This window comes from Silurus meridionalis, chromosome 19 (genome assembly GCF_014805685.1).
Source record: "Silurus meridionalis isolate SWU-2019-XX chromosome 19, ASM1480568v1, whole genome shotgun sequence".
Taxonomy (NCBI): domain Eukaryota; kingdom Metazoa; phylum Chordata; class Actinopteri; order Siluriformes; family Siluridae; genus Silurus; species Silurus meridionalis.
This window is the reverse complement of record NC_060902.1, coordinates 1,644,449-1,660,385: the sequence shown is the minus strand read 5'-3', so window position 1 is coordinate 1,660,385 and position 15,937 is coordinate 1,644,449. Positions and strand designations below refer to the sequence as shown.

General features: G+C 37.9%; 1 protein-coding gene across 1 annotated transcript; it reads right to left on the bottom strand.

The window, feature by feature from the left end:
• Window positions 1-4,820: 4,820 nt before the first annotated feature.
• On the bottom strand, window positions 4,821-13,307 carry prxl2b (peroxiredoxin like 2B). The gene is made up of 7 exons (XM_046874693.1): window positions 13,045-13,307; window positions 9,867-10,071; window positions 9,622-9,673; window positions 9,288-9,351; window positions 9,102-9,177; window positions 8,331-8,449; window positions 4,821-4,996 (listed from the first exon to the last, which is right to left on the bottom strand). The coding sequence occupies exons 1-7, from the start codon at window positions 13,105-13,107 to the stop codon at window positions 4,970-4,972; spliced, it is 606 nt and encodes a 201-aa protein (XP_046730649.1). The 5' UTR covers window positions 13,108-13,307; the 3' UTR covers window positions 4,821-4,969.
• Between the last annotated feature and the right edge of the window lie 2,630 nt (window positions 13,308-15,937).

The following is a 15,937-nucleotide window of genomic DNA, read 5'->3' as shown; positions in this document are numbered from 1 at the left end:
CCAATGTAAAAACCTATTTTTGAACATTTCCGACGATTTCAATTTTAAAAATGTTTTGAGATCATGAAGTATAAAAAAAAAAAATCAAGAAACTAAAAAAGCCAAAAAAAAAAAAAAAACAGGTTTAAGAATCATTTCGGTTGTTAGTATATTTACTCCTATATTAGGTAATCATATTATTCGATATAATTATAGCCTTAAATTACTTAAACAATACTACTTTAATCTATTATCTAATTAGTAAATATAATGATTACAAAACCTAATTTCTATATATTTTTTCTTCTTGAGGTCGTCTGTCAGGAGAGCAAATCAATTCAAAAATGTCCAGAAATACATTTTATTTCATATAATCATAATCCTCCTGGTGTGATTAGAGAAATGTCCTAAAGATATTTACACTTTTTAGACACATTATTAGGCTGGTTTCAGGAGAACTTACAGACGAGTGACGCATAAAAAGAAAAAACAACATAAAATCAACCACTTTTCTACTTCTTCTCAAATTCTATATTTATTTGTCATGCCTCTTTACACATTCAATAAGAGACTGTACAACACGGTATCAAAATGTTTAGAATTAGTTTTGTAACATTCCAGCAGATGGCAGCACAAGGCTGCATGCACAGTCACAGGGAGCACCGACCGTCATACGTCAAGCAAAATTAGAACAAAGAGCAATAGTGAAATTTGTATTAAACTGGGCAAATCTGCCACAGAGACGATGTCTCGCTTCTCACTTGTGAGAACAATATGATCTCACTTCCACACCCACATCACAGTTTTGACACCGTTGCAGAGATCCTGCATGAATCACTTTGGGTTCTTGACACGCTTTGAAAAGAAGACTTCCAGGACACGTTCCAGAGGAATGCTAGGAGGCGCTGTATTGCTGTGAAGGGGATTATTTTAAAGGTGATCGTGTGCAAACGTAGATTAATAAAGTACTTTCCTGTAAACAGAGCGAGTCTCCAAACTTTCTGATTTCACCTTGTAGATGAACAGAGAAGTTTTTTGTTAACTGGAAATAATTTCGATGTAGAAGTAGAGAGTGTCATTAAGTATTTCTCGCTTTAATGTGTCTTACCTAATTTGCATATTCTCAAATCAAATCTTGCTGGCTCAGTCACGTTTGTCTCGTGTGAACATTCGCTTGCTAACGTGAATGTAGGATCACACACTGATCCCAGATCTCCTTCAGATGCTCAGTTCAAGTGTATTACAATTCAGTATTACATGTAAACGCCAAACCATTTCCATCGTTCTCGTTTCTGTCAAAACCCTGTTGATGGTGGGCGGGGTTATCCTGGAAGAGGCCACACCCACGAAAACAGAGGACTCGTTATGAGATCAATCAAAGATAATGATGATGAGTAGGGTTTCTTCAGTATTGATTACCAACAATGCTTCTGTGTAAGAGAACAGCGAAAACCAATCAATAACAGAAAATAAATATAATTATGCTGTTTTTTCCTGTAATTCGTTACTCGTCTGTTTTTACACAGTTGTTCAGGGAAACGGTTGGTGTTTTATACAGTGTGTACGTTACAGCCTTAAGTGTTTCTCATTTTAGTATAATTCAGCCGATTCTCACAACTATGTAAAGCAAAAAGTCAATGTAAACACTTCACACACACACACACACACAAAATGTCGAGTGTGTACTTTTTTTGTTTGTGAGAGAATCATGTAACAGAAACTTTCAATGCCAAGTTTATTTATATAATACACACAGTATGAACAAAAGTTTGTGGACACCTGACTAGAAGACCGCTTTGTGCTTCTTTGTGAACATCCCATTCCACATTTATTCCCAATTTCCTCGTATAATGAGCTCCACTCTTCTGGGAAGATGTTCCACCAAATTTTGTGGAGATTCATTCAGCCACAAGGGTGTATGGGTGAGAAGGTGAGGAGATCTGGGGTGCAGTCAGCGTTCACATTCATCCCCCATAGGGTTGAGGTCAAAGCTCTATAGCAGGAGATCTTCCACTCCAATGTAGATGTAAAAGTAAATCTTCACGGCTTTGGATCTCCTAGGTAAAGTGAAGCCTCAAACTTTGTGCAAACAATTAGAAAAAAAAGCACATGGCTGGAAAAGTCAGTGTTCCAATACTTTTGGCCATATCGTGTATGGATGATAGATGATGATAGATGCTACTTCTAAACTTAAAATGAAAGACTTCTTGAATGCTTTTGCCACGTGTGTGCTGATAAACTGCCTTTTTGTGTATTATGGATATTTTACGCATCGTTTTACGGCGTCTTGTACAACAGTAAAGTAACACGTGCATGTGGAACCGCGTCGCATGTCGAACCATGCGCACAATCCGAAAGTGCATTTAAAAAGCATTTTAAAAACCCAGAATGAATCCAGAAGATCCGGTTTGGTTTTAACGTCACGCGCTCGGGTGTGACGCTCAGTAATTTCAGATGCTGCTATGTGAATACTTTTGTACATTTTCCGTCTGCTGTGGGAGAAAAAAAGGTCTTTAATGTAATCACTGAAGTTGTTCCAAAAGGCCACTTACAGTATGTGTATTAATGAAGTTAAACCTGAATGTGTGTCATTTTAAACATGTTCTTGATATTTTAGGATAAAAAACATGTATATGAATAAACATTTCAATTTGCAAATCATCAGCTGCTCGTGTGTTTTATCTGAAAATTATTTACTGGTGGCAGAAAAACAGAAAACGTGAAACACGGGGAAATAAACTTCCATATGTTATATTCATATATTACTTTGTTGCTCTTTTGTTTAAACTGAGAACATTTTAATGTAAGATAAATAATTAATTAACATAGTAATATTATTAGTAGGTTTCAAAGTAAATGGAATTAAATGCAGTGTGATGATGCAAACCTCATTATTATTATTATTATTAGTGTTATTATTATTATTATCACCTATATCTACTGATTTTGTGAAGCCAACAAACTGGTATAATATATAGATTTATCACACACACACACACACACACACACACACACACACACACACACACACACTGATGTATTTTAAGTGTTTAATTTGGATGATTTTGACTTACAGCTGATAAAAACCCAAAATTCAGTATCTGAGAAAATGAGAATATTGTGAGAAAGTTGAATATTGGAGACTCGTGGTGTCTCACTCTAATCAGCTCATTAAATCCAAACACCTGCTCAGATTATCCGAGTCTTTAAATGGTGTCTCAGTCTGGTTCAGGCTCCACAGTCATGGGGAAGACTGCTGACTCGACAGTCAGCAGTCTGATCATTGACCCCCTGCACATGGAGGGTGAGACCCAAAAGGTCATCGCTGCTGTTCACAGACTGCTGGATCCAGGCACATTAATGTAAAGTTGAATTGAAGGAAAAAATGTAGTAGAAAAATGAGAAACAAGCTCATTCAAGAATTTGTGGAGATTCACAAAAGTGGACTGCAGCTGGAGTCAGTGCTTTAAGAGCCTCCACACACACAGACATCTCCATGGGCTACAGCTGATGTGTTCCTCGTGTCGAGCAGCTCCTGACCCAGAGACAACGTCAGCGGTGTCTCACCTGGACAAAGGACAAAAAGGACTGGACTGTTGCTCAGTGGGACAAAATCGTCTTTTCAGATAAAAGAAAATTCAGCATTTCATGTGGAAATCAAGGCCCCAGAGTCTGGAGGAGGAACAAGAGAGGAGAAGCACAGAATCCAAGTTGCTTGAGGTCCAGTGTAAAGTGTTCACAGTCAGTGGTGGTTTGGGGTCATGTGATCTGCTGGTGTTGGTCCACTGAGTTTTATCAGGTCCACGTTCAGCACAGGCATCTACCAGGAAGTTCTAGAGCACTTCATGCTTCCCTCTGCTGACCAGCTTTATGGAGATGCTGATTTAGTTTTCCAGCAGGACTCGTCACCTGCCCACACTGCCTGTGCTTGTGCTTGACTGGCCAGCAGACTCTCCGGCCCTAAACCCCATGGAGAATCTATAGTTATTGTAAAGAGGAAGATTTGAGACAACAGACCCGACAACGTAGAAGAGCTGAAGGCCACATCAGAGCAACCTGGGCTTCCAGAACACGTCAGCAGCGTCACAGACCGATCGCCTCCGTGCCACGCCGCATTGCTGCAGTAACTCATGCAGACTGAACCCCGACCTGAGTATTGAGTTCTGCACATACTTTTCAGTAGTGTGTGTGTGTGTGTGTGTGTGTGTGTGTGTGTGTGTGTGATTTGTTTTTTAGACATTTCTTCTATTTTCATGCAGTAAAATAGAAAATAAAAATCCTCTCTTAGCATGAAGAACAGCTTCACATGCCCTCAGAATCCAGAAACTTCTTTCCTCCAAACATTCAGCTGAAATACTTTTTCTAAAACTCGTCACAGATGTTCTTCAGTATCTGAAGATTTCTTTGTGATCCAGTTTTCATCCCAGAGCAGTTAAATAGAATTTAGGTGCGGTGACTGGGCAGGTTGTTAAGTGATAGATATCACTCCAGACCACTGTTTTCTCTCTAAATAACACTGACAGAACTTCCAGACGGAGCTGCATGGTGTTGAAGTTTGGAATGGGAGCCATAATTGTTTACTGAATGTGTGTTGGAATAAATCTCCAACCTTCTCTGCTCCAAAGCAACCCCAAACCATTAATCTTCCACCTCCATGTGTGAGTGTGGGGGTGAGGGAGTCTGATCACATCTTCTCTCCTGTTCTCCAGCTTACACAAGTTCTTCAGATGTTCTGTTTGGACTCCACAGAACTTTCCCTCACTCATTTACTGTCCAATTCTTGAGTGTTTTTTTTTTTTTTTTTTTTACATTTGTTACATAGAAACAAAAAAAACACATCATTTCTTTTATTTGTTTTAATTTTTTTGATTTAGCAGGTTGGGAGTTTGAGATCCTTCACATGATGTAATTATGTAATCACAAGTCTGTTGGAGCTTTGTGTAGAAGAACATCATGGCGCTGAGGTGTCGAGAGAAAGAAGAGCAGCTCTTCATTTTGTACAGACGTCTTCATTGCACTAAAAGAAGAAAAACACAGAACATGAATTGAGAAAAACCTGGTGAGATCACGTCGAGTCTGCGGCTTCATCATCACGTCTATTCATCAGCTAGCAGAGGAGACGTTTCTCAGAAGTTCTCGCGCTGTTCTTTTATACGAGTAAATAAGACCACGTCCTGTTATTCCCGTCTGCGTAAAGAACGAGCGCTCGAACGCGAACAATGTTTATTTAAACACATTGTGAATAAAGCGGCTAAAATAGAAACGTTCCCCTCCATACGTATTCACACACGTGACCTCCGATGGCCATGCTGATAGTAACAGAGCCTATAAGTGATACATGCGTGGTGTGACACTTCCTGCCCGTCTAGACTGCGTCTGTGTCTGCATCTGCTGAGATGTTTCCTTCCTTCAGGACGGAGTGGAAACTCATTCAGACTTCAGAGACACGACGATGATCGGGTTCGTGATAAAGAGTTCTGAGTGACGGCGTGTTTACATGCAGGATACAGTGCTGCATTTGGGTCGAGAGGCAAACGGTTCTCACACACACACACACACACACACACACACACACACACACACACACACACACACACACACACACACACACACACAGAGAGCTGTATGGATTGAGATGCTGTCTGTGTTTTATGCAGTCATTGATTTTCCTTTAAAGAGATTTACATGTAGGTTAAAGGTTAAAGGCATTTCAGGCAAACAAACAAACAAACAAGTAAATAAATAAAATGCAAATTTGATAAATACTGCAACCCTTTTCAGCCTGTTGTAAAGTCACCTTGAGCTAAATGATCTAATTTAAACTTAAATGAATAAGTAAGCAGGTTTTTTTATGTATTTATTTTTCTGCACGCATTTTTTTTTCCATTTATTTATTTGTTTGTTTGTTTGCTCGTTTACTTATTGATTGCATGAATCTAATTGAGCGGATTTAAAAAAAAATTTCAAGCAGAACGTATAAATAGATTGTATTTTTCTTTATTATTATTATTATTATTGGTATTATTATTACTTAATTATAATTATAAAATATCGTTTTATTTGTATTTATTTAATTATTTATTGTTCATAACTATATTAGATTTCAGAAAAATAAAAATATTATATATATTTATATATAAAAATAAAATATACAGTTGTTTAGGTTTAAAAAAAAACATTGGGTATATTTTTCCCCTGCGATTTCTCAAACAGTCTCAAACAGAAAAAAATAAATAATAATAATAATAATAATAATAATAATAATAATAATAATAATAATAAGGGGGGGGTCCTGCGCTATTTCACATTATTATTATTATTATTATTATTATTATTATTATTATTATTAATATAACTACTAGTAAAAGTATATATTATTGTATATAATTATAAATAGATGTTTGATTTTTTTCCCCTCATTTCACTTTCATGTATCAGAAGAAGATCTAAATAAATTCACACGCAGTTTTAAAACTTTTAGGTAACTCATTTATAAATAAAACGTTATCTATATTTCATCTGTGCATGTTGTTATTGACCCGTGAGCCTGAACCAGCACTAAAATAAACCAGATCTTTCCTCTGATTGTTAGAAGTCTGGGTAAAGACTGAATCTGCATTCAGAGAAGACTTATTTACACAGAAACTCTATTCTCAGAAACACCACACAGCTCTAGGTCTATCACACACACACACACACACACACACACACACACACACACACACACACACACACATACACACACACACACACACACACACACACATTCTACTAAAAGCGTTTGAGGAAAAAGGAGAAATAAATACATTTTACATGATTAATGACTTTTTTTTGGTATATCTGATCAAACGTCTGGATGACAGGAAACTGCTCATATCAAAGGTGGCATTAAATGATTAAAAGCACTGACATGACAAAAGCCCGGCCGGTGACTGACGCACAGAGACAGAAATATCTGTGCAGGAACTGAAGGTGGGGTTTTAAGAACCCCAAACGGAGTAAACATGGTGAAATGACCCGAAGCGGAGGATTTTCCCATTACCGCATGTCCCCAGAAACAAAACTCAGATATAGTTCTTCTCCAAACTGTTAGCACAAATCTGGAGGCACACAATTCTATAATATTCTGTACCATGAAATTTTCCCTTTATTTAAACTAGGAGACCTGAACCCGTTCCTGCATGACAACGCCCCTGTGCATCAAGCCATCTCCATGAAGATCTGCTTTACATGGGCTGGATTTGGTGGAAGATCTCCTGCTATAAAACCCTATTGAGCACCTCTGGGATGAATGTGAACGCTGACTGCACCCCAGGCCTCGTTACCTACATCGGTACCTGATTTTACTAACACCCTTGTGGCTGAATAAATCTCCAGAAATCATCTTTCCAGAAGAGCGGAGATTATTATTACAGAAATAGGGACTAAATATGGAATGGGATGCTCAAAAAATTAAAATGATATATATATTATGGATGCGCGGTACCGGTACCGGTATATATTATATTATTATATATACGCTGCTGTTCTAAAATACACCTATAGGTGGCACTGTTTCCCAAATTGCTGCGAAACCTTTAAAATACTGAAAAGACGTTCACATGCATTGTGTTGCATAAAGTTGCATTTTTTTTTCCTTTTAAGTCAAAATGCATCCTGTGTTCCTGGTAGGTTTTTAGGTACATTTTAATACAAAGATATAAATATAGGAATTTATTTTTAATAATATTTTTTTTTTATAAAATTGTTTTCAATTCACTTATCTTTTAGACTGGTTATTTGTCACTATTTGTCATAAATATATATTATAATATATGTTCCTCACATATCATAATTCTATTTTCATCTGCCATTAGGAGATAAGGAAGAGACACATTTTATTTTCTTCTTGTTATATCTGTATAATTTTCTATATATATATTTTTTTTAATTTTTATGAGCTTTACAGGCTAATGACCAAAATCATGTTGGACATGTAACAAAAAACTATTGAAATATCTAACATCATGAAATTTCTCATGGCTTTTTTTCCTTCGTATTAACAGACGGCACAACTCATTTCTCAAATGTCTCCATGGAAAGATCACAAACTGTTCTGAGATCAGTTCACTTTCTCAATGTACAACTTAAATCAATGCAGGAATCATGTGACTGCTTTCGATCAAAACATTATTACACAGCTAGACAGCTTTACTAATTATTTTGAAGTTTTTAATTAATCCATCGTTTCCTCGCTTTGCTTTGTTTTTATTTAGAAAACACTTCTCATTTCTTTCTACACAGTAAGTTTGGTTAAATTAAAAAAGTACATGATGATTTGTATAAACTTGGTATAATCCTGTATGTCTCACCTGAGGTTTCTCTCCGGCCTGCACACTGGCACTGATGCCCAGGGCTTTGGTGATGTCTATTAGAGGCACCAGATCTCCTGGTGTTTCTTGAATAAAGTGCAACAGGACCTTCTCACCACCTTCACACGATGAGAACAGTATCAGTGTCCCGTATCAGTATTCAATATAAATGTCCAGTATGAATGTCCAAAGTCTAAATTTTAATTACTGGTATGAATGTCTAATACAAATGTCCAATATTATTGTCTAATGTGAATGTCCAATATCAATGTTCACTATCATTATCAGTATAAATGTCCAATATGAGTGTTTCCAACCTTAATGTCCAATGTTAGTGTCTAATATTAATGCCAAATGTTATTGTCTAATATCGAAGTCTAATATCAGTGTTTGATATTAATGCCTAAATTTCAGTTATAAATATCCTTTAATATAAATATCCAGTATTAAAGTCTTCTAATGGAACAGAGCAAATATAAATAAAGCTGCACTGCCCACTAGTGGCAGCCTGAGTAAACGCAAATCCTGAACATTTTTACTTTTTTTTTTTTTTTTTACGAAAAACTTTTCCTTGGATCCTTTCTTCAAAGAAAAAACAATTCAAGGGCAGGTTTTACGAGAGATTTTTCAATTAAAGGAAGCTAAGATCCCTTAATTATCCAAAGAACCCTACCGGTGTTCAGTCTTTATAGTACACAATACACTATAAAGTCTATTTTTATGTGTTTTGTTCAGGAAGTATTGAAGTAAAGAAGATGAATTATGAAATACCTTTGGCTACAATCAGCATGCCGCCGCTCTGCAGAAGATCTCCACTGAAGTTGCCCTGAATTCCTTCATTACTTGCCTGAATGAGATCAAAATCGAGACCTTTTTCCAACACATTTACAGTATTTTTGTAATTCATGGCTGAATTATTTACAATAATTGTCATAACTGCAAAAACATTGTTATTACCTTCGATGCGATTTCTCTTACTTGCTTTCCCAAAGCAGCAGGTAGCAGGTTAAACGCGTTATATCTGTGAAAGGGTTAAAAAGGTTCTATGACGTGAACATACTAATTCAGGAGTATTATAAAGGCTCTAGAACATATACACAGTATAGATTATATGATAATTGATATAGATTTGTTTGTAAATCTTCCCACTAAGTTAATGTCCTGGTGCAGTTATAACGCCTCTACGGCATGTAAGAGTTATAATGAGTTATAAAAAGATCAACGTTATATACTTTTGTGTTTGCAGCTCTATAGATTGAGGACATTTGAAAAAATGCATTTGTTTCCATACCTTTTAAATCCAAGCTCCTTGTAGCACTGCTTTGTTTCGTCAATGTAAATATCTGAAAAGGAAAAAAAACACAGTAAGACAGTTTCATAACGCAGGGACGTCGTGATGCCATTAATCATGTGATAAAGCTGATATCGGCTTGTGTAATCACAAGAAGGCAATAAAACATCTGGGACAAACATTCAATCAAACCCGAGGTTAGAAAAACGACTCAAGGAATGCAGGAATGAATTCCAGAAACTCGCCTCCTTTAAAAAATCCGCCATCCATAAACTCTTTGAGTCCCGTCTCCTCGGGTCCGATTCCGACGAGGGCCACGTCGTTCGCTCTCAGAGATCCCTCCAGCTTGCTGACCTCCACCGCGGCCCAGCGGCAGATCTGACAGCCGAAGCGTCGCAGGAAAAATATCACCGCTGTCTGATCTCTCCACAGTGAGCCAAGCTCCACGTTCTAATGGGAGAACACGAGTTCAGTCGGGTACGTAATTAAATGTTAAATGACTGGTTAACATTCTCATGGAGGAATTTATCTTAGCATGGATGAAGCCACTTTTTGAACATCTCATCTTACATTTCTGTCATGCTAGAACAGGTTTTGGGTCTCAGAGTTCAGCTGAAGTATAAAATACAGCAGAAATTTCACTATGTTTTGTCCATTTCTTGAAAATGTAATAAACAGGTTTGGATAATCATGAACATCATAAATATTTCATAAACATGGAGGAACCTTTAATCAACCATCATTTACAATCACACAGGATTTGTGGTCTTTCTACAAGAACATTACTGGGTCAGGGACTGATGTCCTGATGTCCAGAAGGCCTCAGGTCCAGTTCAACCCCAAAAGTGTTCAATGGGGTTGAGGAAATCAGGGTTTCGTGCCGAACATTCAGATTCTCAATGTCTTTATGAAACAAGCTTTGTGCACAAGAGCTGGAACAGGATTTGGGCCTCTAAGTTCTAAGGAACTTCACAAATTGTGCTTCAGAATTTTTCGCCAACAGATTGGGTAGAAACCTCGTGAAAGGTCAGAGGTGCACATACTTTTGTTTGGAATATTTCTATCAAAACAAGTCCTGAAAGTGACCTAATTGTAAAAGTCAGTGCTTTCTGGAGTGGTTGGTGCAACACGTTGATGTAATCTGTCACATGGTTCTGGGATCACATGACCCCAGAGAACCTCATTGGAGTATTTTATCTATAATTTGATAACAAAATATATGATGATATCTCATATAGAGAGAGAGTGAGATTCTGTGAAAAGTTTCTTAAGTCTTTATCTATAAAGCAATAATTATGCAGAAATGCTGTTTGTGGACTACAGTTCTGCGTTCAACACCATAATCCCTCCACGCTCATGTCTAAGGAGGACCTGGGACTCAGACTACACCTGTGTCAATGGATCCCCAACATCCTGACAGACAGACAGACTACAAGCCGTACAGGTGGGCAAACACACCTCATCCACCCACACCCTCAGCACTGAAGCTCCTCAGGGTTGTGTTCTGAGCCCCCTGCTGTACACACATGACTGTGTGGCCACTTCCAATTCCTCCACCAGCAAGTTTGCTGACAACAATGTTGTTGTGGACCCGATCTCCAACAACGACGAGACGGCCTACCTGCAAGAGATGAAAAATCTGGAGAGATGGTGCCAAGAAAACAATCTTCTCCTGAGTGTCAGCAAAATTAAGGAGTTGATAGTGGACTTTAGCAGGAAGCAGGAGCAGCCATACCAAACTCTAAACATCAATGGGACCCCAGTGGAAAGTGGACAGTTTCCAGTACCTAGGTGTTCACATCACACAGGACCTGTCTTGGTCCTATCACATCAGCACCTTGGTGAAGAAGCCCGGCAGCGTATGTACCATCTGAGACGCTTAAGGGACTTTAAACTACCCTCTCAAGTGATAAGGATTTTCTACACCTGCACCAATGAGAGCGTCCTGACGGGACATCACTTCCTGGTTCAGGAACAGCACCATGCAGGACAGATGAGCCCTCCAGAGGGTGGTGCGGTCAGCTAAACGTACCATCCGAACCGAACTCCCTGACCTGCAGGACATTTACAGCACGCGGTGCCGGACCAGAGCCAGGAAGATTATGAAGGACCTCAGCAATCCCAACATTAGACCCTTTTCTCTGTTGTATTCAGGGAAGCGCTTCCGTACTTTGAAAGCAAACACAGAGAGAATGAGGAGGAGCTTCTTCCCGCAGGCCATTCGGAGTTTAAACCAGGAGACACCCAGCAACTAGCACCTGGACGTCTCTCTCCATCTCACAAAAATAAATAAATAAATAAATAAAATTATATATATATATGAACCCAGCCCTTAGAGTTGCATAAGTTAGTGCACTCTTAGTGCCGGTCCCAGGCCCAGATAAATGTGAAGGTCACGAAAGAGAATTTCATACCGGATCGGGCGAGGCCCGGATTACCAACGACCACCAACAGGTGGCCAACAAGGTACCGGTGGAAATTGGGCTACTGTTGGCCGAAGGAGGAGAAGGAGAGGAGGAAGACGTCTACAGAGACAGCAGGGAAAGGAGAAGTGGAGGAGAGTGGAAGTTCAGGTTGGTACTTTAAATGTTGGTGCTATGACTGGTAAAGGGAGAGAGATAGCTGATATGATGGAGAGGAGAAAGGTAGAGATGTTGTGTGTTGAGGAGACCAAGTGGAAAGGGAGTAAGACCAGGAACATTGGAGGTGTTTAAACTGTTCTATTATGGTGTGGATGGAAAGAGAAATGGTGTAGGGGGGATTCTGAAGGAGGAGTACAGTAAGAGGTGAAGAGAGTTTCTGATAGGGTGATGAACGTGAAGCTGGAAGTTGAACGGATGAAGATAAATGTCATCAATGCCTATGCTCCACAAGTGGGTAATGAGATGGAGGTGAAGGAATAATTCTGGAGTGAGTTAGAGTTACATTAACCCCAGACTTCTTACTCCTCTTTAGGAGAGGTAAAGCTTTGCTGATCTTCTTGTAGCCTTCACCTTTCTGGTGTAAAGAAATGATTTTCTTTCTCAGATCTTGTGACATTTTTATTCCATGTGGTGAAATTGCTGACAGCATGAAATGGGAGGAGGTTTTCTTGAAGTAACACCCTTTTATAGTCAACAGTCTGCGGGACACCTGTGTGTAATGAAGGATTAGACTCACCTGTGCTTGATTTCTTCTTAAATTAGACATTTGTAGTCTTTTATGCTGAGCAATGTATATTATATTATATTATATTATATAATATATTTATACTTTATACTTATTGTATTCAATTACTTCATTTGTATCCTTATATTCTATTTCTATGATCATGTTTACCTGTTGGACAGTCGTAAAAAAGCACCACTACATGTATTCTGTATAAATGTGCACGTGACAAATGGAATATGAATATAAATATGAAGAATAAGTAAAAACACTCACCTCCCCAGACACTGAGCTCTTCACAGAGTTGCTCCTGATCTTGTCCAAGTTGACAGACGACATCGTTTCCCTCACGTGTGTGTGTGTGTGTGTGTGAGAGAGAGAGTAAGTGATTCATACAGCGTTGCTCAAACCCACTTGTGTGTTGGATAATCTACTGAAAAGAACCAATCAGAGCTGAATACGTCATCAGGCAAGGCGGGACTTATTACATAAACGACACGGTATGCGGAAGTGAAGAAAGAAAGCCACGTGATCTTTTTCTTTATGTTTTATTATGGTCTGGAGAAACCTTTATCATAAAATCACAGGAAAATAACTCTCTCTTTCTCCCACACACACACACACACACACACCCTGGTTTCTCACTAATAACTCCATATTTACCGTCCACTTTAATAGGAACACCTGTTCGTTTGTATGCAGTTATCCAATCAGCCAATCACGTGGCAGCAGCATAATGGTGTGTCACTGCTAGTTATTTAACATCATTCCTAAGGTAAAAGCAGGGAGTATGGTCTCACACTATGGTAAATCTGTAAAAAAGAGATTAATGGGTGAATGGATGGATAAATAAATCAATGAATAATCAGATGAATAGATAGATTCAGTGTACATAAGATTCGATAATACTATATATAAATACAGTATATATTTACATAGAATAAGAGGTGGAAAAGCACACATCCTTCACTTAAGGAGAAGTACAGATGCTCATGTTTTAAAAGACTCTGGTAAAAGTTGAAGGACTACGGACTACACTTTTTACTCAAGTTAAAGTAAAGAAGTTTTGGCAAGTAGCCATTATTGCTACCTGTTTTGGTGTCATGCTGGTAACTGGATGTCACATCAAGTAACGTCACGAAGATTTTATTGTCATTTCAACCAAATATATCTGACACGGTACACAGGTGAAATTAAACAACGTTCCTCCAGAACCCTGGTGCTACATTTAACAACATAAAGCTACATAAGAGAAAACACAGAGTGAAGGACTAGTAAGTGTCCTTGCCACATGAAGTGCATCGTGTGCAACCTGGTGCAAACAGAGCAAGACAGACAGTGTAGGACAAACACAAAATAGCACCACCAGTAAACCTCCTGTATATTATACAGTACAGTGTGCAGAGAGAACTGAGTTCAGGAGTGAACTTATAAGTAAACAAAATGTAAACGAAAGGGTTTGTGCCAAACAGCATTTTTTATATATATATATATATATATATATATATATATATATATATATATATATATATAATGAGTGGTTCTGAAGACATGGATGTGTGAAGTGAGTACGAGTGTGTGTTGAGTCCGGGTTGTACAGATCAGTAACACAGTTGTGTGTGTGTGTGTGTGTGTGTGTGTGTGTGTGTGTGTGTGTGTGTGTGTGTGTGTGTGTGAGTTTCAGTTCAGTTCTGTGTTAAGAAGCCTGATGGCTTAAGGGAAAAAACTGTTGCACAGTCTGGAAGTTACAGCCTAAATGCTTCGGAACCACTTTCCTGATGGTAGAGGAGTGTGTGTGTGGGGTGTGTGGCGTCGTCCACAATGCTGTTGGCTTTGCAGATGCAGTGTGTGGTGTCATATTAGTATGAGGGGTGTCAATCGATTAAAACATTCAATCACGATTAATCGCACAGTTGTCATGAGTTAACTCACGATTAGTCACACATTTTTATCTGTTCTAAATGTACCTTAAATTAATACTTTCCAATTTTTTATACTCTAATCAACATGCGCATGGACAAATATTGATGCTTTATGCAAATGTATGTTTATTATTTGTGAAACCAAACTTAACATAGAGCATTAAGACAAAATTTTCTTGTGAACGTTTTAAAGTAATTATGGTGTTTGAAATTACATAAATGATCAGATCACCAAACGGAACCTTTGCTATGTTTCCACACGGACGGTTAATGAGGTGATACCGGAGCAACTTTTTAAGCTTTCTATATGTTTATTATCTCTGTGCGCCCCTGTCTGTTTTCTTAATTTTACAAAATGACAGTGTTTTGTTGTTATTATAAGTGTGTACAAATAAAAGTAGACACTTTACAGATTCGAACGATGTATTGCTTTTATCTGTACGATAAAAAAAAACAAAGTTATGAGGAAAACATGGCAGAAAACACAGCGGTGCGTTTGTCGACCCCAGAGGGTAAATTGTGCGCATCATGGAGGATTTTGGTGCTGATTTGAGACTTGGAACTTTGAATCCGTAAAACAAACAAAAATGTTTATTTATTTACTTTTTTATATCTGAGTGAAGAAAGAACGTCGTGAATAAACGTGTTGCACTGAAGGTTTTAATTTCACCTCCTTTATATTTAGTACTATTTTATAAAAATGGTCAAACAGAAATTTGTGCTGCATTAATCACACGTTAATAAAACTAGTGCCATGAAAATTCATTAAAAAATTTTGACAGCCTTAATTAATATATTAATACAAAACGAATAAACAATGTTGAATTGTCGAGGTTGAAGATCCACCATATAGAACACAAGCAGAGAAAAGATGATGATGATGATGATGATGATGATGATGATGATGATGATCAGGAATGTGTCTGTTCTCAGTCATGTTTTCATCACTGACTCCCTCTGTCTCATCCACATCAACCCCAGACTTCTTACTGCCTTCTGCCTGCTCATTGTGAGCTTCAGAAACTAGTCTACGTCTGTGGTGTGTGTGTGAGACAGGAAATGATGCAGCAGTGGATTGAAAAAGTGGTGCAATGACAAGAAACCGGTTAATGAACTGAGAAAAAAATATTGACATTTTACCAAATAGATCTAAATTAAAGTAACAAGTCTGATTTGAAAATGTAAGAAGTAGAAAATACAGATATTTGTGTAAAAATGTAAAAGGAAAACGTTGTCCGAAAAATAAA